This window comes from Oryx dammah, unplaced genomic scaffold (genome assembly GCF_014754425.2).
Source record: "Oryx dammah isolate SB20612 unplaced genomic scaffold, SCBI_Odam_1.1 HiC_scaffold_27, whole genome shotgun sequence".
Lineage (NCBI taxonomy): Eukaryota > Metazoa > Chordata > Mammalia > Artiodactyla > Bovidae > Oryx > Oryx dammah.
Window position 1 is genome coordinate 39,325,288 of NW_024070211.1, and position 27,732 is coordinate 39,353,019.

General features: G+C 41.6%; 1 protein-coding gene across 1 annotated transcript; it reads left to right on the forward strand.

The window, feature by feature from the left end:
• Positions 1 to 258: 258 nt before the first annotated feature.
• On the forward strand, positions 259 to 27,710 carry CUNH2orf80 (chromosome unknown C2orf80 homolog). The gene is made up of 8 exons (XM_040228662.1): positions 259 to 299; positions 7,412 to 7,493; positions 9,301 to 9,383; positions 10,974 to 11,061; positions 11,449 to 11,520; positions 22,702 to 22,789; positions 23,076 to 23,197; positions 27,260 to 27,710. The coding sequence occupies exons 1-8, from the start codon at positions 259 to 261 to the stop codon at positions 27,266 to 27,268; spliced, it is 585 nt and encodes a 194-aa protein (XP_040084596.1). The 3' UTR covers positions 27,269 to 27,710.
• The last annotated feature ends 22 nt before the right edge of the window (positions 27,711 to 27,732 follow it).

The window sequence follows — 27,732 nt, forward strand, 5'->3', positions numbered from 1 at the left end:
TGTCAGATAAACTCAAGGCACAGCGCACTGGCTGGCAGGCAGCTTTCTGACCTGGAAAACTGCTGGATAAGAGGCCTGCTCTCAGATCCCTTCCAGAGCCTAGGACTCCATGACTGGTATTAGGAGTGATAGCATCCTTTACTCAAATTCTCTCTGATTTGCTGCTGTAGCTTCAAGGCTCAGAGACGCTGGGTCTTTCCAAAGGATAAAGGTGCAGTGTAGCTGCAGTTACCTGCTCAGCTGGATAAGCCTTTAATCATGGAAAGAAGGCTCCTAAAGAAGGAAATGAAAAAGCTCCTGTAAGTCTGATGGAAAATAGCTTACATTTATTGCACTGAGCATTTGGCGGGTTGTATGTCATAGATGGTCTGGATATTGGCAGAGGGGTTAAAAGCCTAAGGAAGAATTTGTCCCCGTGGTATAGGAGACAGCCAGATGATCTGGCCTCTGTCTCCTGTCCCAAAGGCCTCACATGTAGTGCAAAGCAGGATGCTAAATCTCTACAGAGGATGTTTCTGCCAGCAGCATGCACAGCTGACACATCCCTACATCTCAGCCTAGGATCTGAGCTGAGAGGTCCAGACTGCGCTGGGCAGGGTATGCCTTTGAAAGGGTTCGACTAGTAAGAGATATGAGTGAGATTCCTGGAAAAATGTACCCAAGGGTGCAGCGTTTACATTGCAGCCTCTGCTTCTTCTATTGTGAATCTTATCACTTAAATAATTTACCTCTATTTTTTGCCATCCAAACTTCATTTTAAACACATAAAGAAAACATTAAGTTTTCCCATGGAAATTTTTTTCTCCTGTGGTAGCTTTTTGTTGACTTGATACTTTGTTAAGAGGCTGGTGAAAATCAAAGACCATATAAAAAGAGGAAAAAAGGTTATTATGGTTCTATTTCATGATTATAGGCATAACAATAATACACTTATTAAAAACCTCATTATAGTCCCCATTAAATATCTTTTCTCTGCCTATTAAGATAATTATATTTTAACAAGTGCTTAAGAAATGCTGCAATATGAATACACACATTATACATGTGTTAGGAGGTCAATGTAATAAAGAACAAATCATAATTAGGAATGCCAATTCATCTACATATCTCATCCAAAGAACTGGAATTTCAGAACTAATATAAATATAAACTTATAAATATACATATACATATACATATATATGTGTGTGTGTGTGTATGCTACCGGAGATCAGTGGAGAAAAAAATAACTCCAGAAAGAATGAAGGGATGGAGCCAAAGCAAAAACAATACCCAGTTCTGGATGTGACTGGTGATAGAAGCAAGGTCTGATGCTGTAAAGAGCAATATTGCATAGGAATCTGGAATGTTAGGTCCATGAATCAAGGCAAATTGGAAGCAGACAAACAGGAGATGGCAAGAGTGAACGTCGACATTCTAGGAATCAGCGAACTAAAATGGACTGGAAGGGGTGAATTTAACTCAGATGACCATTATATCTACTACTATGGGCAAGAATCCCTCAGAAGAAATGGAGTAGCCATCATGGTCAACAAAAGAGTCCGAAATGCAGTACTTGGATGCAGTCTCAAAAATGACAGAATGATCTCTGTTCGTTTCCAAGGCAAACCATTCAATATCACAGTAATCCAAGCCTATGCCCCAACCAGTAATGCTGAAGAAGCTGAGGTTGAATAGTTCTCTGAAGACCTACAAGACCTTTTACAACTAAAACCCAAAAAAGATATCTTTTTCATTATAGGGGACTGGAATGCAAAAGTAGGAAGTCAAGAAACACCTGGAGGAACAGGCAAATTTGGCCTTGGAGTACGGAATGAAGCAGGGCAAAGGCTAATAGAGTTTTGCCAAGAGAATGCACTGGGCATAGCAAACACTCTCTTCCAGCAACACAAGAGAAGACTCTACACATGGACATCACCAGATGGTCAACACCAAAGTCAGATTGATTATATTCTTTGCAGCCAAAGATGCTCTATACAGTCAGCAAAAACAAGACCAGGAGCTGACTGTGGCTCAGATCATGAACTCCTTATTGCCAAATTCAGACTTATATTAAGAAAGTAGAAAAAACCACTAGACCATTCAGGTATGACCTAAATCAAATCCCTTGTGAATAAACACTGGAAGTGAGAAATAGATTTAAGGGACTAGATCTGATAGACAGAGTGCCTGATGAACTATGAACTGAGATTCATGACATTGTACAGGAGACAGGGATCAAGACCATCCCCATGGAAAAGAAATGCAAAGAAGCAAAATGGCTGTCTGGGGAGACCTTACAAATGGCTGTGAAAAGAAGAGAAGTGAAAAGCAAAGGAAAAAAGTAAAGATATAAGCATGTGAATGCAGAGTTCCAAAGAATAGCAAAGAGAGATAAAAAAGCCTTCCTCAGCGATCCATGCAAAGAAATAGAGGAAAACAACAGAATGGGAAAGACTAGAGATCTCTTCAAATGACTGAGGGACTTCACTTTCACTTTTCACTTTCATGCATTGGAGAAGTAAATGTCAACCCACTCCAATGTTCTTGCCTGGATATCCCAGAGACGGCGGAGCCCGGTGGCTTGCCGTCTATGGCGTCACACAGAGTTGGACATGACTAAAGTGGCTTAGCAGCAGCAGCAGCAGCAGAATCTCTTCAATAAAATTAAAGATACCAAGGGAACATTTCAAGCAAAGATGGGCTCAATAAAGGACAGAAATGGTATGGACCTAACAGAAGCAGAAGATATTAAGAAGAGGTGGAAAGAATACAGAGAACTGTATAAAAAAGATCTTCACAACCCAGATAATCACGATGGTGTGATCACTCACCTAGAGCCAGACATCCTGGAATGTGAAGTCAAGTGGGCCTTAGAGAGCATCACTATTAACAAAGCTAGTGGAGCTGATGGAATTCCAGTTGAGCTGTTTCAAATCCTGAAAGATGATGCTGTGAAAGTGCTGCACTCAATATGCCAGCAAGTTTGGAAAACTCAGCAGTGGCCACAGGACTGGAAAAGGTCAGTTTTCATTCCAATCCCAAAGAAAGGCAATGCCAAAGAATGCTCAAACTACCTCATAGTTGCACTCATCTCACATGCTAGTAAAGTAATGCTCAAAATTCTCCAAGCCAGGATTCAATAATACATGAACCATAAACTTCCAGATGTTCAAGCTGGTTTTAGGAAAGGCAGAAGAACCAGATATCAAATTGCCAACATCCGTTGAATCATGGAAAAAGCAAGAGAGTTCCAGAAAAACATCTATTTCTGCTTTATTGACTATGCCAAAGCCTTTGACTGTGTGGATCACAATAAACTGTGGAAAATTCTGAAAGAGATGGGAATACCAGACCACCTGACCTGCCTCTTGAGAAACCTATATGCAGGTCAGGAAGCAACAGTTAGAACTGGACATGGAACAACAGACTGGTTCCAAATAGGAAAAGGAGTACGTCAAGGCTGTATATTGTCACCCTGCTTATTTAACTTCTATGCAGAGTACATCATGAGAAATGCTGGACTGGAAGGAGCACAAGCTGGAATCAAGATTGCCTGGAGAAATATCAATAAGATATTTCTCAGATATGCAGATGACACCACCCTTATGGCAGAAAGTGAAGAGAAACTAAAAAGCCTCTTGATGAAAGTAAAAGTGGAGAATGAAAAAGTTGGCTTAAAGCTCAACATTCAGAAAATGAAGATCATGGCATCCGGTCCCATCACTTCATGGGAAATAGATGGGGAAACAGTGGAAACAGTGTCAGACTTTATTTTTGGGGGCTCCAAAATCACTGCAGATGGTGACTGCAGCCATGAAATTAAAAGACACTTACTCCTTGGAAGAAAAGTTATGACCAACCTAGATAACATATTGAAAAGCAGAGACATTACTTTGCTAAATAAGGTCCATCTAGTCAAGGCTATGGTTTTTCCAGTGGTCATGTATGGATGTGAGAGTTGGACTGTGAACAAAGTTGAGCGCCAAAGAATTGATGCTTTTGACCTGTGGTGTTGGAGAAGACTCTTGAGAGTCCCTTGGACTGCAAGGAGATCCAACCAGTCCATTCTAAAGGAGATCTGTCCTGGGTGTTCTTTGGAAGGAATGATGCTAAAGTTGAAACTCCAGTACTTTGGCCACCTGATGTGAAGAGTTGACTCATTGGAAAAGACTCTGATGCTGTGAGGGACTGGGGGCAGGAGGAGAAGGGGACCACAGAGGATGAGATGGCTGGATGGCATCACCGACTCAATAGACGTGAGTCTGAGTGAACCCTGGGAGTTGGTGATGGACAGTGAGGCCTGGCGTACTGCGATTCATGGGGTCACAGAGAGTTGGACACGACTGAGCGACTGAACTGAACTGAACTGAATATATATATGCAGTTTAATTTTATCCAAAGAATCAATTTCAGTTCAGTTCAGTCGCTTAGTCGTGTCCGACTCTCTACAACCCCATGAGTTGCAGCACTCCAGGACTCCCTGTCCATCACCAACTCCCGGAGTTCACTCAGACTCACGTCCATCAAGTCGGTGATGCCATCCAGCCATCTCATCCTCTGTCGTCCCCTTCTCCTCCTGCTCCCAATCTCCCAGCATCAGAGTCTTTTCCAATGAGTCAACTCTTCACATGAGGTGGCCAAAGTACTGGAGTTTCAGCTTTAGCATCATTCCTTCCAAAGAACACCCAGGGCTGATCTCCTTCAGAATGGACTGGTTGGATCTCCTTGCAGTCCAAGGGACTCTCAAGAGTCTTCTCCAACACCACAGTTCAAAAGCATCAATTCTTCGGCACTCAATTTTCTTCACAGTCCAACTCTCACATCCATACATGACCACTGGAAAAACCATAGCCTGGCTACTTTAAATAAAGTGTCTTGAAATTACAAAGGAAAACTTCAATAATTTTTATCAATCTAGAATATCTTAACGACACAAAACACTTTAGAATCCAAAAGCAAATTTATCTCCAGCATAGGAACTTGCATAAAATGTTTGGTAAAGACCTTGACCAAGAGAACTCTACTTATGTAACATTGTGAGATTGATCTTGGAGACCCCAGAGTCTTTTTTCCTACATCCAGTCTCTCCTCCCAACTTTCCTAGGGTATTACCCCTTTCTATTCACTTCTCAGGGCCCCTATTCTACTCTCCCCTTATTAAAAGTCCATTAGGGAAGGACCTGATAAGTATACACTAAAGTGGATTCACTAATATGTTTTTATGTCTACCAAGGGAACATTTCATGCAAAGATGGGCTCGATAAAGGACAGAAATGGTCTGGACCTAACAGAAGCAGAAGATATTAAGAAGAGGTGGCAAGAATACACGGAAGAACTGTACAAATAAGATCTTCATGACTCAGATAATCATGATGATGTGATCACTAATCTAGAGCCAGACATCTTGGAATGTGAAGTCAAGTGGGCCTTAGAAAGCATCACTACGAACAAAGCTAGTGGAGGTGATGGAATTCCAGTTGAGCTGTTTCAAATCCTGAAAGATGATGCTGTGAAAGTGCTGCACTCAATATGCCAGCAAGTTTGGAAAACTCAGCAGTGGCCACAGGACTGGAAAAGGTCAGTTTTCATTCCAATCCCAAAGAAAGGCAATGCCAAAGAATGCTCAAACTACCACACAATTGCACGCATCTCACATGCTAGTAAAGTAATGCTCAAAATTCTCCAAGCCAGGATTCAACAATACATGAACCATAAACTTCCAGATGTTCGAGATGGTTTTAGAAAAGGCAGAGGAACCAGAGATCAAATTGCCAACATCCTCTGGATCATGGAAAAAGCAAGAGAGTTCCAGAAAAACATCTATTTCTACTTTATTGACTATGCCAAAGCCTTTGACTGTGTGGATCACAATAAACTGTGGAAAATTCTGAAAGAGATGGGAATACCAGACCACCTAACCTGCCTCTTGAGAAATCTTCCAATACTTCCAAGTATTCACGTCAGGACGCAACAGTTAGAACTGGACATGGAACAACAGACTGGTTCCAATTAGGAAAAGGAGTCCGTCAAGGCTGTATATTGTCACCCTGCTTATTTAACTTCTATGCAGAGTACATCATGAGAAATGCTGGACTGGAAGAAACACAAGCCGGAATCAAGATTGCCTGGAGAAATATCAATAACCTCAGATATGCAGATGACACCACCCTTATGGCAGAAAGTGAAGACAAACTAAAAAGCCTCTTGATGAAAGTGAAAGAGGAGAGTGAAAAAGTTGGCTTAAAGCTCAACATTCAGAAAACGAAGATCATGGCATCGGGTCCCATCATTTCATGGGAAATAGATGGGGAATCAGTAGAAACAGTGTCAGACTTTATTTTGGGGGGCTCCAAAATCACTGCAGGTGGTGACTGCAGCCATGAAATTAAAAGACACTTGCTCCTTGGAAGAAAAGTTATGACCAACCTAGATAGTATATTCAAAAGCAGAGACATTACTTTGCCGACTAAGTTCCGCCTAGTCAAGGCTATGGTTTTTCCTTTGGTCATGTATGGATGTGAGAGTTGGATTGTGAAGAAGGCTGAGCGCCGAAGAATTGATGCTTTTGAACTGTGGTGTTGGAGAAGACTCTTGAGGGTCCCTTGGACTGCAAGGAGATCCAACCAATCCATTCTGAAGGAGATCAGCCCTGGGATTTCTTTGAAGAAATGATGCTAAAGCTGAAACTTCAGTACTTTGGCCACCCCATGTGAAGAGTTGACTCATTGGAAAAGACTCTGATGCTGGGAGAGATTGGGGGCAGGAGGAGAAGGGGACGACCCAGAATGAGATGGCTGGATGGCATCACGGACTCGATGGACGTTGAGTCTGAGTGAACTGCGGGAGATGGTAATGGACAGGGAGGCCTGGCGTGCTGCGATTCATGGGGTCGCAAAGAGTCAGACACGACTGAGCGACTGAACTGAACTGAACTGAACTGAACTGATGTCTAACGCTCCTAATGGTATTTGCATTCTAACGGGGGAAAAAAAGCCTACAAGCTAACTAACACATCTGTACGGCATGTCATATATCTGGAAGTTATCAACGTTACACATTCTGCCTGAATTTAGCAAGGACAGCAGGGGAATCTTCAAAGGAGGAGTCAAGGGCAGCAGGGGAATCTTCAAAGAGGAGGTCTCAATCCTTTCGGTTTTTTAACATCTGTTCTGCCTATTGGGGGTTTATCATACTCCCTGCTTTCCTAGAAATTCAGTTCTATGTGAGTTTTATTTGTTCATTATGGTTGGACACTTTAAATCTGCAGGGTTGCAGAATGGCTGTTTAAATCAAAATGAATATTGATTCAGCTAGCCATCGGTGACTTCTCTTGTATTTGGTGGAGGAGGGAGGAATTGGGGAGGAATCTTCGGCAGACCATGCTTCTGTGTCATTTCTGCTAGTTCAATCCTGCTCTCTTGTTTTTAAGGGGAGATTATATTGGCATCAGACTTCGGGAAAATGAATTTGACCCAAAAGGAAGAAGGCAACTCACCTTTCTAGATGATATGGTAAAGACAGGCATGCTGCTGCGAATCACATCTGTGTCATATATGTGTTACAGGGAGGAAGGGGATCTAACGTCTGTCATAAATGAGGCTAATCTTGATCTCCTTCCCCCAGAATTTCCTCTTTCTCATCTGTCATCCTAGGATTGTTCATGTGGTCTTCTCAACTCATTAAACTGAAAGCAAGGAGAATGAGAAAGTAAAAAGTCACGAGACTTTTGCTATTTATTTATTTTTATGAGAGAAAAGATTTAAAAAAAAGCAAAATGAGTACACAATTAAAAGTATGACAGCCATGATGGTAAACACCTTTTGATGAGATTAAACTACTATTGTATAGTTTTCAAATGTAATAATTTTTTACCATTCATGGAGAAAACCAAGTAATTGAATAATCCTAAATTCCTGTGATTATACCTGTTGAAACTCAGATTCGTGCTATGTAAAGTTACTTCACATAAATTAAAGAAGTTGTGAAGAGATCTAATTTAAAAGAGATTAGTAAGCCCTCAGCCTTTTTATGCTACCCATTTACTGTTCTGGCACTAATGAGGAAGTCAGGACCACGTGTCTCCCCCTCCTCTCGCCCATCCCTGTCTGATTTCCCTGGCGCTAAATGAGCAGCTAAGGAAGGCTTCATGTTCTAAACTACTTCTCTATGCATGTATTAAATAGAGAAATTAAATCGATTAGATACGTGCTGGTCAAACTTTAATGAGGTCTTATTCCAAGACCGTTTTGATTCAGGAGGTCTGGGGTGAGGCTGGAGACGTGCCTTTCTAATGAGTGAACAGGTGATGGCAGCTCCACCTATCCAGGCATCAATCTTCCGATAGGTTTCAACAGGTGATCACTGCCTTTCTTTTTTTTTTCTCCCTTCCTTCCCTTCCTCCTTCCTTCCTTCCTTTTCTCTCTTTTTCTTCCTTTCTCTTTTCAGTTTGGTTCAGTCCCTGAAAGAAATAATTTCATTGTTACATCTTTTTAGAGAATGTTAAGATGACGTAGAACCTTGGAATTCATCTACAAACACAAAAACAAAACTGACCTTTCTTCTTCAAACTGAGAAGGAATGATTTGACAGATAAATGGTGAATACACTTAGAAATGACCAGGAAAAGGTGGTCAATATGATAAGAATGAACACTGAATTGGTCCTCAGCTTTTTACCACATAGAAGATAAGTCACTTACCCAAGTCTACCTGCAGTTCCCTGCTTCCACTGGACCCTCTGCCTAGGAGGTCCTTCACCTATGGAAATTCTCCTCATCCTTCAAGCCCAGCTCTGCCGAGGCCTCTTTTCTGAGTCTCTAGGGATTCCTTCAACTCATCCGGTGGACACACCTCCTCTGTGACCCTGGGAGCACATTTCTGATGTTACACCAAATTAGAAATTGTTCTCTATGTCCCTCTTCCTCTACCTTCCCCTTTTTCTATTTATAATTCAAGGAAGTTGAGGCCCAGAGAACAGCAATTGCTCACCCAAGGATATAGTACCATGAGTTGTTAGCAGTAACCTAGATTTGAACCCAGATTCCCAATTTAGTATTTCATGAATCTATCTATCATTTCTGGCACCTCCACCCACCCACCCAACACACACACACATTGGTCTAGTGGGGAGTTAAACGTAATGCCGGAAGAAAACTAGTCATTTCTATCTGAGCATCAGGTTACGGGACACCGCTGGTGACCCTCACTGTTGTGGGCATGACAAAAGAGAGCAGGCTTAGCCGTGCTATTATCATTGCCAGGGTGGGCATCAGTCCATGTCTCAGCCTGTTCCTTTGTTCTCTGTGCTCCCTGTTTCCAGGCACACTATGACTTGGCCATCAATGTTGCCTTGCAATGGCTAGATCACTCAGAAGACTTAACTTGGCTGGAGTGGGAGAAAGTGTAAGTTGAATAGTCCTTGTTCCTGTTTTGTTTTGTTTTTTTTAAACAATGAGTAATGACAGAGGAAGTTTATCACAAGGCACTCTGATTTGAAAATACTATGGAGTATTTGTCTCCAGCTAGAAGCCTGAAAAAATCTCACAGTCGTCAGTTTGAGGAAGTCTTATCCACGCTTACATATTTTGCATCCCTGTGAACTGGTTTCTGTTAGATACAGATCTTTCTTGCATGAGATGTTTTCTCTTAGAAATGTAACTGTGCTTTATTGTGTACATGCCTTGATTTTTTTTTTAAATGATCAGTTTTTTGGGTAAAGCTGCAATCTTTCCCCAAGGACCATCAAACATAACTTCTTAAGCATTTAACCAGATGTGTAGCGGAGCTAAGCAGTTTGAATCACCACTGTTTTAATGCTTGCCGGGATTATTGGCATTTTCTCCCAAATGTGGGGCATTCCAGGTGGCGATAGTGGTAAAGAACCAGCCTGCCAATACAGGAGGCATAAGAGACGTGGGTTTGATCCCTGGGTCAGGAAGATCCCCTGGAGGTGGAAATGACACACACTTCATTATTCTTGCTTGAAAAAGCCTGGATAGAGGAGCCTGACAGGATACGGTCCATGGGGTCATAGAGAGTTGGACACGACTGAGCAACTAACCACACCTATATGTGCCAGGCAGACTCATTCAGCTAGAAAGAACATGAAACTGATGACGCCAGGATTGAATCCCTTGTTCAAGAGGCCAGTTGTTTTTTTTTTCTGCTCTGTTGCTTTAGAACACACACCTGGTGCTGAATGGTTGGATCCGTTAGTATTTAGTTGCAATAAGCAGAAAATCCAATTTGAATGGACTTAAGCAGAAAAAAAAAAAAAAAAAGAAAGAAAAGAAAAGGAGAGATTTATTGCCTCTGTATCTGCAAAGTCCATGGGTAGAGTGGCATCAGGCATGTCTTAATTCAAAACTCAAACCAGGTCATCAGGATCTACCTCTTGGCTATTTCCTCTGAGTGGACACTATTTCTAGTTTTACCCTACTTTATCACAACAGTCAGGCCAGGGGAGAATGGATTTTTAAAAAGCACAGAACTGTGTCTCAATGGCATTGTTTGCTCTGACTTATCTGGGGGTGGAGTGAGAGAGAGAACATGCTGGCTGAATTAGTCCACAGTGTGTTTTCCATCCTTGGAATCTAGGGGCGTCATCACACCCCTAGAAGCTTATAAAGGGGGAAGCTTTATAGGCTTACATAGGGGGAAGGCAGTTACCCCCAAGCAATTGCCACAAGAACAGAAAAGGATATGGGTTGGTAAAACCACAATTGCCCACCATAGTGGCCACTCCTCTGGGGTTTGATACCTGTGGAAACATGGGTAGATGAGGGTAAATTCATCACCACTGTTGGAAGATTCAAAATTCAAAGTGTCTACTTTGCCAATGATGGGTTAATCATATCAGTTTTGTGAATAAATGCATAGCAAGCAGCCATTGGCTATTATTTATTACTTATGATTATCATCACAACCTTGTCAAAAATTCTTGTTAAAAAGAACAAGAATAAACCCTCCATTCTTATTCATATTCCCCCTTAGGAAAACGTCATTTCGGGGTAGACCCACATATCCAAACCACAGAGAACGAGAAGCAATGATTTTATCATCTTATGCTGGAATCTTAATGGTAAGGAAAAGAACATTATTTGCATCTGTGAAGATTTTGCATCTACAATGTGCATTTTATATTAAAGAATACTTATTTTATTTTTCAGCCAACTTTTCTAAATATTTAAAATTTATTGAAATTAAAATTTTCATTTTTAAAGGTTAATAAAAAGACTGCCTTCTATATTGTATTGTAAAAAAATATGTATTTAAGGGAAAAAATAACACATAAATAATTGATGTTAGGATACTCTGACTTATCCATTTATTTGGAAGTTATTTATCTGGTGCCCATGCTCTCCAGGCATGGTACTGAATGTGCAGGAGCTATAACAGTTTTGTTTTAGAATAAAAGAAAAGTCATGATATGATAATATATTTTTGTTATTATTTTGTTGTTTAATAGAACAGTATCCCCATTGAGGAAGTCTTTAAAATTTATGGGGCTGGCTCTTCTTCCAGTTCTGGTGCTGCCAAGGTAAGGATGACCTGAGACTATCAGCCTAACGGAATTTTAGGGAGAATTTCTTTATTTTGTAAATTGATAATATTGTATTTTCAGGCATGAAATAACAGCTTCATATCAAAATATATAAAACCAAATGTAATTATACCTTACTTGAGTAATAAATCTAAGATGCTTTCACTACATAGAGGACTATACTCGTAATAGCAAATGCATTTTATTAATTCATAAGTAGAGGCAGCGACTTGAGCACCTTAAAGCCTAGATGCTGTCTCTGTTCTGCATTAACAAAAGTTCTCACTTACACTTTTCATAATATGGGTCTGGTAAATCCAAGCGCTCCTCTTGTATGAGGTACCGTAACTTCTAGAACTAGGACGAGATCTACAATGTTCATTCTCACGAGAAATTATCTGGTTTACTGCTGCCACATTTCTCCTTTCCACAAGACTGCCTGGAATTCAGTCCGGTTTAAGTACAAAAGATCAGGGAGTCCAGGTTGAGTTCTGACTGTGTCCCTTCCCCTCTTTGGGTTTCCATATACTAATCTTGAAAAATAGAAAACAAATAGCCCAGAGTATTCTGAATTATCTTTACTATTAGTTCAGGTTTTGCTATTTATGAATATGTAAATATTTACTAAACATTTGAAATATGGGCTTCTATTCAGAGGTGAACTGCTGATCCCTTTGCCTTAGGCTAACCTCTAGAAAAGAGAAGAAGAAAGGGCAGATGGGGTGGGCAGGGCTGGGCAGAGGTATGGAGTGGGAGGAAGTCAGGGAGGGAAGCCAGGAGAACCCACACAGGCCTTCTACTCCCACTGTCACTTCCCGTGTCCCCACCAGGGTTTGGAAGGGAGGCCAGGGCAGGAGCAGGGCTGCAGCCACAGGAACACTGCCTGCATTGCTGTCTTACCTGCAGACCATCCTGCAAACAGTGGGGTCATATAAAGTCAGGAGTCTACCAGGGCCACCTTAGGACTCCAGCACTTACTCAGAAGTGTCATAACTGAATCCAGTGGTCCTCTCACCTTAGTCTATATGTAAGCTGGCCTGGTCTTGAGACTCAAATTCCCTGGGTTATGGAGGAAATCAGCACCCCCTCTCTGATATCTCCAGTTTCAACACTTCCATTCATTTATTCATTTGTTATAGTGGTAGAGGCAGGGATACAAGGGTGGGTGAGTCTGAAAAGATCACTTTCTCATAGATTTCATATCTCATATTGGAGCTGACATGCTTCCTTGGTTGAAGTATAAGCCATCCCAGGACTAATGCTCCTCAGACACCAAGCTCTTCTTGGCTTTTGAAGAAAGACTACTTTTTTTGTTTTCTTAGAGAGTCAAGCAAACCACACTGCTTTAATCCTGTTTGATTTTTTTCCTGCAGATTTCTCCCTTCTAGGATTTCCCCCTTTTAGGCTTTCCCTTCAAACCACCCCCTTCAACACATACATATAAATATCTGAGCCCAAGTCGCTCTGTTTCAGACATTGTGTTTTCTTCCCTTCATCTTCTTTGCCTAGCAGAGGACAAAGGCAGGCAGTAGGCAGATCTAGTTGCTTGGTCTCAACTCAAGTGGCCAGAGGACAAATATGGAAAATCACATCCTGGAAGGAACGGCACCGTGAAGCCCTCCAGTCTTAGCAGAGTTATCTATCAAGCAGGTTTGCAAACATGGGTGTTCAAGTAGCTTGGATAAACCAGATTCATTAAAGGGGCCAAAATGGAGGGGAGTAAGGGAAGGATAAATTAGGAGTTTGGGATTAAAATATATACATTAATATATATAAAATAGATAACTAACAAGGACCTACTATATAGCACAGGGAACTATATTCAATATCTTGTAGTAACCTATAACAGAAAAGAACCTAAAAAGAATATAAATATATGTGTATGTGTATATATATATATGTATATATGTATGTGTATACATATATATATATAGGGAAGCCGAAGTGGTACCCTCTGCATATTGGAGGTTGTTGATTTCTCCCAGCAATCTTGATTCCAGCTTGTGGTTCATCCAGCCTGGCATTTTGCATGATGTACTCTGCAAACATGTTGGGCTGGATGAGTTATAAGCTGGAATCAAGATAGGTGGGAGAAACATCAACAACCCCAGATATGTGGATTATACCACTCTAATGGCAGAAAGTGAAGAGGAACTAAAGAACCTCTTGATGAGGGTGAAGGAGAAGAGTGAAAAAGCCAGTTTAAAACTAAATATTAAAAAAACTAAGATCGTGGCATCCGGCCCCATTACTGAATGGCAAATAGAAGGGGAAAAGGTGGAAGCAGTGACAGATTTCCTCTTCTTGGGCTCTAAAGTCACTGGGGATGGTGACTGCAGCCATGAAATCAGAAGACAATTGCTTCTTGGCAGGAAAGCTATGACAAACCTAGACAGTGTGCTGAAAGGCAGAGACATCACTCTGTTGACAGAAGTCTGTAAAGTCAAAGCTATGGTCTTACCAGTGGTCACGTATGGTTGTGAGAGCTGGATGGTAAAGAAGGCGGAGCACCAAAGAACTGATTCCTTCTAATTGTGGTGCTAGAGAAGACTCCTGAGAGTCCCTTGGACAGCAAGGAGATCAAACCAGTCAATCCTAAAGGAAATCAACCCTGAATTCTCACTGGAAGGACTGATGCTGAAGCTGAAGCTCCAGTATTTTAGTTATCTGATGCACAGCTGACTCATTGGAAAAGACCCGATGCTGGGAAAGATTGAGAGCAGAAGAAGAGGGCATCAGAGGATGCAATGGCTGGATGGCATCACCAGTGCAATGGACATGAACTTGGGAAAACTCCAGGAGATGGTGAGGGACAGGGAAGCCTTGAGTGCTGCAGTCTATGGGGTTGCAAAGAGTCAGACACGACTGGGTGACTGAATAAAAACAACAATAACTCTGCATATACATTAAATAAGCAGGGTGACAATATACAGCCTTGACGTACCCCTTTCCCAATTTTGAACCAGTCAGTTGTTCCATGTCCAGTTCTGTTTGTCCACTAAAAAGATGTACAATGTAACAATTGTGAGTTAAGTTTTATTGGGGGCAAATGAGGATTGCAGCCCAGGAGACAGCACCTCAGATAGCTCTGAGAGACTGCTCCAAAGAGGTAGTGGGGGAAGGTCAATATATAAGATTTTGATGAAGGGGGAGTTCAGTGCAATCAAATGTTTACTTTACAAAAGGTTTCTGCTAGTCAAGAGGAGCTGATGTCTCCATGAAAATATTTAGTGCTTTTCTAGATATAAAGAGATGTCAGGATTGGGATCATGAAATCAGTTCCTGAAAATATCTATCTAAAGACCTGTACCACCAGTTTCTCTGAAGCACAGAGTGCTTCACTCTCCACCATTGAACTCCCTTCACGGTGTGTCAAAGTTCAACAGCTGCAGCAACACAAGGTTCAGTCTCTGCAGAGGCAGATGGCAAATGCCCTTGGCAAGTGCCAATTTGTAGTTGACCACATAGACTACATAATGACCAGCTCTGAAGGAAAATAAATCATATCCTCAGAAAGGGGGTTTTGTAAAACTCAAGTTCAAGTGCCCGATACCAAATGAGGTCAAACAACCAAAACATCAGACTTTGGAGCAGAGATAGGTTTATTACAGGGCTGAGCAAGGAGAACAGGGTAGTTTATGCTTAAAGACCCAAACTCCCCATGGGTTTCAGGGAAGAAGTTTTATAGGCAAAGTCGGAGGGTTAGGCTCCAGGGTGTGTAACCCTCCTCTGATTGGTTGCTGGTGAGGTAACTGATGCTATTCTGGTAATTTCAGTCATCAGCTTTCTGGCTCCAGTCAGTCTGGGGTCCCTGTGCTTGTGTTCAGCCTACAATTGCTATCTTCCACCTGAGTGGTAGTCTTAATTTCTGCAGAAGAACTCAGAGATTTTTATCAGATTGTTATGCAGGTCCCCTGAGGAGGAACCAGGCCCAGTCCTCATTGCAGCCCTACTGTTTCTTTCTGCCTAAGTCACTCCCCTAATTAATAACTGTTTGAATCTGCTCTTTGGAACTTGAGGAACGTCTAGGAGGCTGATTTTTTTTTTTTTTTCTACAAACAAGAAATGAGGAACATGGAAAGGGTTTGGTGCCCGGTCTCAGGCTCTACAGGATCCTGCTTGGTGTCAGTCCCCCCACCTCCCCACCCCCCCCCTTTTTTTATACTCTTCAACCTTGAGTGGAACAGGCATTGGACAAGCTGGGGAATAATGTTTTGGATAGATTGGTTAATCATAAACTCAGCATAGGAACTTAGTTTTAGGGGTACTGAATTTCAAGGGCTTTCCTTCCATGACCTGAGTTTGTTTATTGTTACAAGATATGAGTGTCCTGTACATGAAAGGCTGTTTTGTGTAAGAATTAAGTGTGAGGATTCTAAAGTCAGATAGCCTGGGATCGAATCCCAGCTCTACTAGTTCAAACAGAATAATCCTGGGCAAGTTCTCTAAACTCTATCAGCCTTGATTTCATTTGTAGAAGAAGGAGCCAGAAGCTGGGATTGCTATGGGAAATGAGGTGAGTTACACCAGTAAAGCCCTTGGTGGTTGGCACCTGGTAACCTCAAAACAATAGCTATGGTTAAGGTTCTGGTACTCACGGGGTTGGGGATGTATCTGATTCCCTCTATATTCCTCTAAATCAGGGTTTCTCAACATTTTAAACCAGATAATTTGTGTGTAGGGGGTGGAGTTGGGGCTGTTTAGTGCATTGTAAGCTGTTTAGCAGAATTCCTGGCTTCCACCTGAAACTGTTTACCTCAGATTGGGACTTGAACTGCTGGAGCTCGAGTCCCAGTCCCTGCTTGGGACTCTAACCCACATGGCTGGGACTAGAATTTGCCAAAACCCAGTTTTGGACTCTAACCCATATGGCTGGAACTTGAACCCAGTCAAAACCCACAGTACCTGGTTTCAGGACCTAATGAAGCTCAGGGTTTTGATGTCTCATCTCAGAATCCAGTGAGAGACAAAGTGATAGGTAAGAAGTAGATTTATTTAGAGAGAAACACACTCCAGAGACAGAATGTGGGCCATCGCAGAGAGTAAGTACAGCTGCCTTGAAATGTGGTGTGGTTAGTTTTTATGGGTTGGTAATTTCATAAGCTAATGAATGGTAGGATTACTCCAACTATTTTGGGGACGGGGTGGAGAATTCCGGGAAATGGGCCACCCCCCACCTTTTAGTCCTTTGATGGTTCCTTGGAACTGCATATAATCACGATGGTGTGATCACACACCTAGAGCCAGACATCCTGAAATGCAAAGTCAAGTGGGCCTTAGGAAGCATCACTACAAACAAAGCTAGTGGAGGTGATGGAATTCCAGTTGAATTATTTCAAATCCTAAAAGATGATGTTATTAAAGTACTGTGCTTAATATCCCAGCAAATTTGGAAAACTCAACAGTGGCCACAGGACTGAAAAAGTCAGTTTTCATTCCAATCCCAAAGAAAGGCAATGCCAAAGAATGTTCAAACTACCTCACAGTTGCACTTATTTCACATGCTAGCAAGGTAATGCTCAAAATTCTCCAAGCCAGGCTTCAACAGTACGTGAACCATGAACTTCCCGATGTTCAAGCTGGATTTAGAAAAGGCAGAGGAACCAGAAATCAAATTGCCAACATCCGTTGGATTACCAAAAAAGCAAGAGAGTTCTAGAAAAACATCTACTTCTGCCTTATTGACTATGCCAAAGCCTCTGACTGTGTGGACTGGAAAATTCTTCAAGAGATGGGAATACCAGACCACCTGACCTGCCTCCTGAGAATTCTGTGCTCAGGTCAAGAAGCAACAGTTAGAACGGGACATGGAACAACAGACTGGTTCCAAATCAGGACAGGAGGATGTCAAGGCTGTATATTGTCACCCTGCTTAGATTTAACTTATATGCAGAGTATATAATGAGAAATGCTGGACTGGATGAAGCACAAGCTGGAATCAAGATTCCTGGGAGAAATATCAATAACCTCAGATATGTAGAAGACACCACCCTTATGGAGGAAAGCGAAGAACGAGCCTCTTGATGAAAGTGAAAGAGAAGAGTGAAAAAGCTGGCTTAAATCTCAACATTCAGAAAACTAAGATCATGGCATCTGGTCCCATCACTTCATGGCAAATAGATGGGGAAACAATGCAAACAGTGGCTGACTTTATTTTTTGAGCTCCAAAATCACTGCAGATGGTGACTGCAGCCATGAAATTAAAAGGTGCTTGCTCCTTGAAAGAAAAGTCATGACCAACCTAGACAGCACATTAAAAAGCAGAGACATTACTTTGCCAACAAAGGTTTGTCTAGTCAAAGCTTTGGTTTTTCCAGTGGTCATGTGAGACTTGAACTATAAAGAAAGCTGAGCACCGAAGAATTGATGCTTTTGAACTGTGGTGTTGGAGAAGACTCTTGAGAGTCCCTTGGACTGCAAGATCAAACCAGTGAATCATCAAGGAAATCAGTCCTGAATATTCACTGGAAGGACTGATGCTGAAGCTGAAACTCCAATACTTTGGCCACCTGATGCAAAGAACTGACTCATTTGAAAAAACCCTGATGCTGGGAATGATTGAAGGCAGGAGGAGAAGGGGATGACAGAGGATGAGACAGAGGATGGCATCACCGACTCGATGGACATGAGTTTGAGGAAGCTCTGGGAGTTGGTGATGGACAGGGAGGCCTGGTGAGCTGCAATCCACGAGGTTGCAAAGAGTCAGACATGACTGAGCGACTGAACTGAACTGAACTGGAACTGCATGGCACCCCCAGGTGTGTTATTTAGCTTGCTGATTGAGGATCAAGGTCTAGTCGAAGTTGACTAGTCTGCTATCTTGGACGCATTTCATTGTAATCAGTTTATGCTGTGTCCTCAGGCTCTGTCATTCTCTCAAAAGTTGTGCCCTGCCCCCTTCTCTCCTGTTTCATACCCATTAGATTCCAATAGCTGCCCACGCCTGCCCCTTGATGTGACATCGAAAAACGTCTTTCAGTGTCGCCATGTGTCCCCTAAGAGGCAAAAATCACAGCTAGTTAAGGACCACTTCTCTAAACATTCAAAAATCAAAGAGCTCATCAAGCATCCACTGTATTATTAAGACATGTTGTTGTTATTTAGTCATGTGTCTGACTCTGCGACTGCATGGACTGTAGCCCTCCAGGCTCCTCTGTCCATGGGGTTTCCCAGGCAAGATGATTGGAGTGGATTGCCATTTCCTTTTCTAGGGGATCTTCCTGACCCAGTGATCAAACCTTCATTTCCTACACTGGCAGGTGAATTCTTTACCACTGAGCCACCAGGGAAGCCCCTTATTAAAACATAAACTTTGCCTACTTTAGTTAAATTATCACAAAGGGTATGATATGACTTCAGCTATAGATACAAGTGTCCGAGGGTCCTCTACCCCTGTGGACCTCACAAGGTCCTCCCTGCCTCAAGGACACCAGCTCAGGCCTTTCCCTTGCACCTGCACATCAGCTCTATGCAGGTACTTTCCTCTACATCTTAAACAAGGAGTTAGCAGGCCCTCTTAATGAAAACATAGTATTTCAAAGATTAAATTGTGAGAGAGACTTTAAAACAGTCCTTAAGAGTTTAACATAATTTTTTAAAATTGGATTTGTATAGAACAGTCTTTTGGACTCTGTGGGAGAGGGCGAGGGTGGGATGATTTGGGAGAATGGCATTGAAACATGTATATTATCATATGTGAAACGAATCGCCAGTTCAGGTTCGATGCATGATACAGGGTGCTCGGGGCTGGTGCATTGGGATGACCCAGAGGGATGGTATGGAGAGGAAGGTGGGAGGGGGGTTCAGGATGGGGAACACATGTACACCCATGGCTGATTCATGTCAATGTATGGTAAAACTAATACAATATTGTAAAGTAATTAGCCTCCAATTAAAATAAATACATTTATATTAAAAAAATAAACAAACAAAAACTGGATTTAACTACAAGGTAGGATAGGTAAAAAAAAATAGTTGATAAAGGTTCTTCTTTAATGGATGAATATGTATGATTAAACTTTGATTCCTCAGTGTCTGCTAAGCAACAGCTAAAATCCTTCCCAAGCAAAAGCTTAAAGCCCTGTTGAATACTAATCAGATTATGTAGAGGTTTTGGCCGCTAGAATTGGCCACTTGGGGCTTCCCAGATGGTGCTAGTGGTAACAAACCCTCCTGCCCACACAGGAGACGTAAGAAACACGGGTTCAAACCCTGGGCTGGGAAGATCCTCTGGAGAAGGGCATGGCAACTCACTCCAGTATTCTTGTCTGGAGAATCCCACGGAGAGAGGAGCTTGGCTGGCTGCTGTCCGTGGGGTCACATAGAGTGGGACAAGACTGAAGTGACTTAGCATGTACCACATGGGTACCGTGCAGGCTTGATTAGCTTTTTTTCAGGACTATCTGCTGCCACCTGGTGACAGAAAGCCATCAAGGACCCAGAACTGTTCAATTCTGTTAATACAATACAAACTTCTAGTTCTGCTCCTGAGAGGGATTTATTTTGCTAACAGGGAGCCGTTTTTCTGCTGAGAAACTTGGACCCATAGGAGAAAAAAAAATTAAGAACTTCACATGTAATGATTCTTTGCAGTTGAAAGTGAAGGTGGTGAAGGTGTTAGTCGCTCAGTTGTGTCTGCTCTTTGCGACCCCATGGGCTGTAGCCCATCAGGCTCCTCCATCCATGGTATTCTCCATGGATGAAGAATACTGGAGTGATTTGCAGTTAGCTTCAGATAAATGTAAGAGATTTGACGCATTTTCAAACTGAAGGAAAAGGAGCATAAACCTTCCTTTGACAAATAAAGCAAGCAATAAAAATATTCTGCAGTTCCATTTGACAGAAAAAGAGGGGAAAAGGAGATAAAGAGAGTGAAACATTGGACAGAAAGAGGAAAAAGACAGACAGGTAACTAGAGAATGTCAGAATCTCTTCTTTCTTCCTCTCTTCATGAAGCCACAGCCCAGTGTCTGAGCACCCATCACTCCTCTCCACTCAAACTTGCATCCAAAATTCAAAGCAAGCTCTTCAGAGACCAACAGACTGGTGTCCAGTCCCAACTCTGTTACTCCCTAGCTGAGTAGTACAATGACGGTATCAATCAGTAACTTTGAAGGGGGGGAAAAAAAAGAGCATATGGCTAACTCTAGGTTTAGGACTTCAGTGTCACCCTACTTGTAAAATAATTTTTCTTATAAACCACAAAGGGAGCTACATTAACTGCTTGCATAAGTCATCAGTTATCAGGAGTCATAGAATATGTGAACTGGAAGTGACCTTTAAAATACTCAGGCTCTTTCTTCCCCAGTGGACAGGGAAACTAAAGCATGAAAGGCCTGTCTTTTTATTTTTTGGCTGCATCACTGGGCTTGTGGGATCTTAGTTCTCTGGAATGCAGGCCACAGCATGAAAGTGCCAAGTTCTAACCACTGGACAACAAGGAATTCGAAATGCATCAAGATGATGTGCAAGCCAGTTTTCTTTCTTACACGAGGCATGTATCATCCTGCAGGGCTGTTATCACACCTACCTTTGCTCCACACAGATACAAAGCCTCCTGTTAATTACTTGCTTTATTCTTGGTCATCTTTCAGAACAGATTACATGCTTCTTGAGGTTTCATGTGTGTCACACATGGTTTGGTTGATCAGTCGTGTCTGACTCTTCATGACCCCATGGACTGCAGCCTGCCAGACTCCTCTGTCCATGGGACTATCCAGGCAAGAATGCTGGAGTGGGTTGCTTTTTCCTTCTCCAGGGGACCTTCTTGAACCAGGGATAAAACCCAGGTGTCCCACATTGCAGGCAGCTTCTTTACCATCTGAGCCAACTCAGCTGGTAAAGAATCTGTCTGTAATACAGGAGAACCCAGTTTGATCTGATCTTCCCCAGTGGGGAAGAGCCCCTGGAGAAGAGATAGGCTACCCACTCCCGTATTCATAGACTTCCCTGGTGGCTAAGAATCTGCCTGCAGTGAGGGAGACCTGGGTTCGATCCCTGGGTTGGGAAGATCCCCTGGAGGACAACAGGGCAACCCACTCCAGTATCCTTGCTTCTTGAGGTTAGAAGCCATCATTCATGCTTATATTTAATTCTTTACATGGCTGGATATGACACAAACTCTCAAGAAATACGTTTACCATTTCAACAAAAGCCTGAGGTCAGGAACTTTCCTAGTAGTCTTCTCCTTCCAATGCAGGGGGTTCGGGTTCTAGCCTTGGTTGGGGGGCTAAGATCTCACAAGCCTCGTGTCCAAGAAACCAAAACATAAAACAGAAACAATATTGTAAAAAATTCAATAAGGACTTCAAAAATGGTCCACATTAAAAAAAAAAAAAAAGACTGAGATCAAATCTAGAAGTGCCCAGCTGAGGAGTCTATAAACCATTCCATCTATAAAGAGAACATTTACTGTATAATCCTTGTTTTCTGTCCTTTCTGTCTGAAGTGATGGTTGCCCAATGACTTGTCAGCACAACCTCTTGTTTAGTTGAGTCAATTTGTCATAATGTATGATGAACCTGGTTATCTAATAGTTTATTGTTCTTTTCTCCTCACTCAGCCCTGGAAAGGCAGGAACCTTGTTTGTCTTACCAACCACGGCTTCCTAAAACAGGGCCTGCCTACCGTAGTGCTCACCAGAGACTTACTGTGTCAATGAAAGACTGAAGAGACAGTCCTAACCTTGAGTTTCCAATGCGGTGCAACAGACAGTGGACTATTAACATATCACCAGGGGGTGTTCTATGTGTTAATGTGCTTTCGTTCACAGACAAATGAGTCCATAATTTGGCCTTAGGATGGGTTGGGAGGGTGTCAGCAAGGAAGCAGGAAGTTGGGGAGACAACTGGACCAGTTTCTCAGAAACAGTGATATTTGAGCCACATCTTAAAGGAAAAGTAAGTGCCTTGAGGCAGAAGAGGAAGAAAAGGCTATTCCAGGTAAAGGGAGCCACCTGAAGAGCACAGTTTTGTGAAAGACCATTCTAGGCAAAGAATGGCCACCAAAGGCAGCACGGGAAGGCGCATGACCCACAAAAGGTGATCCTCAACTGCTAGTCATGCGTCAGGAAGATGGGTTAGGGAGACAGGCCAAGTCTTGAGACAAGTGCTATAACCAGCAGCTGCTCACAGCACGAAGTGGGTGCAGCTCTTAAAAGTAGGTCTGTTTCCCTTTCAGGTTCCCCAAGCTCTACCCTTCCACCTCTCCTTGCACCCTTCTGCCATGTTAACAGCACCCAAAGCCGCAGAATATGCCCGCAAACAGAGTAAGCCTGTTTACTTCTGTCTCTTAGAGAAATTTAAGTAAAACTCAGAGATGCGCATACCAAGTGAGGTCAAAGTTGTTCTGGTAATAACATCTTTCTGTCTGGGGGAATTTAAAAGAATCAGGAATGTTTATGACTTGATTTCCCTCCTGAAATCAGGGAAGTCATTTCTCAGACCTTTGATTGGTGGAAGCAGAGGACTCTAGCAGGGAAGAATCTAAAACTGAGGGTGGACTTATTTTAAAAAATAGTTTAATATAGATATGACTACTACATGCATCCCTAGGTGTCAAGCTAAGAAGGGCAGCAATGAACAAAAATGCCACCAGCAGTTCTACAAGGAAAGCAAATGCCATGGAATGGAAATCATCAAAAAATTTATCTTTGGACACACAGCCAAAGGACAAAGTAGGTCTAAACATGCAAATGGAACCAAACTGATACCAGGTGTTTGGGGAGTACTTATAGTTAAAAGTCTAGCCTTTGGGTGTTAGATGTTCTAGCTTTGAAACTAAAGCCCATTATTTATCAGCTGTGTGACTTCAGGCAAGTTGCTTAACTTGTCTGGGCCTTAAGTTTCCTTCTCTGTAAAATGGGAAGAACAATGGTACTTACCTCTTAAGGTTGCTGAATAATTAACTGATATTATGGGTCTTAAGGAATTAAAACTGAGTTAACTCCTAAATATTGACCATTATTATCTTTTCATCATTTAAGAAATACTAACCACAGTTAACCAACTAGTATTCTGTTGATTCAAGTAAGTGTTGAGGAGAGAATCTGTGTTCATATCTGTGTCAAATGTTCCTATTCTTGGTCCCTTTCTTACTAATAAGAATTTTATCTTTGCCTGCTTTGTACCTCTGCTGTTTCTGCCCTGCCTATCTGATTCCTTGGACATTTATGTTGCAGACTTCAGATAATGGTCAGAGATGGACAAGGCTGGAAGGGAAGGAGAAAGCAAGGAGGGTTCTTTGACATTCCAACACTGTGTTCTCAATTATAATGTACAAAGTGAAAAGGAAAATTTTAAAGTCAGAGAGACCAAGGTGGTCAATATATTAAAAGCAGGGAGAGAATCAGAAAAGTAGTTTAGGCTTGGGGGAAGGGGTGGCTGGGATATTTTAGATTTTTTTGAATGAGAGACTCTGGGTCAGCTGGAGGTTGTAAGGTAGGAAAGGGAAAGAGGAATTTTGAAAACAGAATCACTAGGTTCTGAATTGAGCTTGCTTAAATTCAGGGGCTTCCCTAATGGCTCAGCAGGTAAAGAATTCGCCTGCAACCCAAGAGACACTGGAAATGTGGGTTCAATCCCTGAGCTGGGAATGATCCCCTGGAGGAAGAAGTGACAACTCACTCCAGTGTTCTTGCCTGAAAAATCTCATGGATAGAGGAGCCTGGTGGGCTGCAGTCCAAAGGGTTGCAAAGGGTCAGACATGACTGAGTGACTAAGCATTCAAGAAACACAAGTGAAAATTGAAATTCCTTTTTATGTAGCTTGGTTGCTTTACTCTGCATTTTTAAATGTGAATCTCTCAGTAGGCTGAGTCACACAGGGCTCAGGATTTGTTCAGGTTTTCTGAGGCCAACTATTGACTGATTAGAAATATAATCTTATCATAGCAAATCATAGCTTTAAGAACTGCCTGAAATCTTTGGTCATATTGAAAGTGAAAGTGAAGTCACTCAGTCGTGTCCGATTCTTTGTGACCCCATAGACCGTAGCCTACCAGGCTCTGCCCATGGGATTTTCCAGGCAATAGTACTGGAGTGGATTGCCATTTCCCTCTCCAGGGGATCTTCCCAACCCAGGGCTCGAACCAGGGTCTCCTGTATTGTAGACAGACGCTTTACAGTCTGAGCCACCAGGGAATATTAAGCCTTTAATATGTGTTATTCCAGTAGCAGAACAACCATGTTATTAGGAAATATTTACAAAATATTGAGTTTTCCTTTAAAGACATTTGCTACAATGAGATTTGGGCTTCCCCAGTGGCTCGATGGTAAAGAATCTGCCTGTGATGCAGGTTCAATCCCTGGGTCAGAAAGATCCCCTGGAGGAGGAAATGGTTTTATTCTTGCCTGGAAAATCCCATGGACAGAGGAACTTGGCAGGCTACAGTCTATTGGTTTGTGAAAGAGTTGGATATGACTTAGTGACTAAACAACAAAGAACAATAATGAGACTTGCAGGTATAGCTTTTCTAGAACCATATCTTTGTTACTGAAGATCTTTTTGAAGTAGGTAATAATTTTAAAAATATAAGTTTGGGAATAGCAAACTTTGCGTGCTTAGCTGCTCAGTTGTGTCCAACTCTTTGCAACCCCATGGACTGTAGCCCGCCAGGCTCCTCTGTGCATGGGGATTCTCCAGGCAAGAATACTGGAGTGGGTTGCCGTGCCCTCCTCCAGGGGATCTTCCCCACCCAGGGACTGAATCTGGGTCTCCGGCATTTCAGGCGAATTCTTTACTGTCTGAGCCACAAGGGAAGCCCTAGCAAACTTCAGGAAGTAAAACCGAACACAGAAAATAAGAAAACAGTAACAACTCCAGAAATAACACACACACACACACACACACACACACACTAGAAATCGCGACTTTAAGCTTAATCATGAAAAAACAGATCTCTGAAACAGTGGTTCATTGCCTCTGAGGCTCATCTATGCACCCTATGTCCGGAAAATCTAGCTCTCAAGATTATTCATTGGTATGTTATTCTGAAAATATAATTTCGTTCCCTGTATGTTTTCTTTCATAACCATTGAAGACTGTTGGCTTCTTGATGGAAGCAGATCTTTTATTCCCTTATTATTTCCCACATGGATGTAAAGTGCTTTCCAGGCAGTAGATATTTAGGAGTTATTGTTGATTGGCAAATTCGCAGTAAGTGAATGGTCCTTAGGTGAGTGTGCTCAAATCACTGTGCCCTGTCCATAGTGATTGAGAGGCTCGTTTCTGGGGACCAGCTTTTCCCATAGGTTAACTGATGCTTGTAAACCCAGGCATGTCAACAGAATAAGTGTCCATCTTCCAGTAAGGCCAGATCCTGAGATGAATCCCTCCTACACGGCCCCTTCTTGATAACTAAGCAGCAAAAACCACATTTGTGAGGGCTTTTCATGCTTTATTGTTGATATTTGTGTACTTCAGGCATCTTTTCCAACTCTTGGGTAATGTACTTTCCAAATTAATTTTCAATTAAAATAGTAGTACTTACAGTAAAAGTTCCAAATTACATAGTGAAAAGTAAAAGCATCCTCTTTCCCACACCCCTGTCCTACTCCTCAGAAGTAACAACTGTGAATAATTTTCAATTCTAATATTTGCCATACATGCACACATCAATATACATATTAACACATGTACACCTAACTGATTAGAAACAAGTAAATAAAATAAATAGTTTATTAAGTGTATGAAAGGACTTCCCTGGGGGTGCAGTGGTTAAGAATCCACCTGCCAATGCAGGGTACATGGGTTCAATCCCTAGTCCACGAAGATGCCACATGCTTCTGGGTGACTAAGCCCATGGACCACAAAATACTGAGTCAGTGCTCTAGAGCCCAAGAGCTACAACTACTGAGTCCATGTGTCTAGAGTCTGTGCTCAAAAATAAGAGAAGCCACTGAAATGAGAAGCCTGATCACCATGACTACAGGGTAGATTCCTCTCACTGGCACTAGAGAAAACCCTCACACAGTAATGAAGACCCAGCACAGCCAAAATAAATAGATAAATAAATTTTTTAAATGTTTTCAAATGTATTAAAAATGCTTTTTAGTTTACTGTTTGAAGAAATCTTTCATTTATATGTTTAAGCTTCTTAGTCTTTTCTTTTATGCCTATGGACACTATATCATGTCTTTTAGCTGATGAACATTTTTAAACTGCAAGATATTAGTGCCTTATTCAGAATTTTCTATTTATTTCCAGTCACTGAATTTCTTCAGTAAATAAGGGGAAAATAAGAAATTTTTTTTTAAAAATCCAGGTATTCTGGAAAACAATTTCCAAAATTTCTTTTGTACTGCTTGGTACTAATAGCTTATTTATTAGTTAAAATGTGTATGAGCAACACCACATCCTAGGAAAGGTAGAAAAAGAGTGAAAGACAAATAAGAACAAAGAACAAGGGCAAAAAAAAGAGAGAAAACATTCACAAATAACCATCCTGTGGTTATTTAAGAGAATAATTTTATTCTTAGGAAATACACTATAAAGTGTATTATTAACCCAATAATTTCCTTGTGTGGGATCATGTATTATATTTAATTGAGAAATATGTCAATTTCCAAATGTCTGAGAATTCCATGGAAATTCTTTTGTACCCACTTTTATTTTAGTTCATCTTTGTCAGTAACTTGGTATCTGATATTTGACCTTAACTCCCTATAACTTGAAAGCTAATGTTTGTGTCCATTTTAAACTGATGTGTTTGATACCATAATCATCTTTTTATTCTGCAGGTCACTTAGAAACTTGGAATTGCACCAGGGGAGTTCATAGTAAAGTCTCTGGAAGAAGGGAACCATCATCTTAAAACTGCAACTCTTGCCAGCATATTTTTCTTTGCAATTAGCTTTTGATGCAAAGTGCATTGACGTGTTATTTTGGATGTTGAGCTTTCTTATCTTAGAATCATGTTGTTTGGCCATATTGTGGTTAATAGCAAGTACGTATCTTATGCTACTTCATTGTGACTGGAAGATGGTTGGCTGGAGAATTTTGAGACTATATATCATTTCTGTGTTAGAGTAGGCTGACTTTGCAGCACATTTTACAAATGTTTAGCACTGAACATTGCAGAATAGTGGAGTGGGGGCAGTTTTCCAAAGTTTCAATCCAAAATAAAATTAACCTTCATCAATTGCCTTTACTATGCTCTCACATGGAAACATTTAAACTCATTTCAATAAAGCCTTAAAAGAAAAATGATTAC

Bases quoted from the DNA above. Each gene is read 5' to 3' on its own strand.
- CUNH2orf80 (XM_040228662.1), top strand. From the start codon at position 259: ATGGAAAGAAGGCTCCTAAAGAAGGAAATGAAAAAGCTCCT. The intron at 7,494-9,300 runs GTAAAGACAGGC...CCCTGTTTCCAG, and splicing joins TCACCTTTCTAGATGATATG to GCACACTATGACTTGGCCAT. The intron at 22,790-23,075 runs GTAAGCCTGTTT...ATGCATCCCTAG, and splicing joins AGAATATGCCCGCAAACAGA to GTGTCAAGCTAAGAAGGGCA.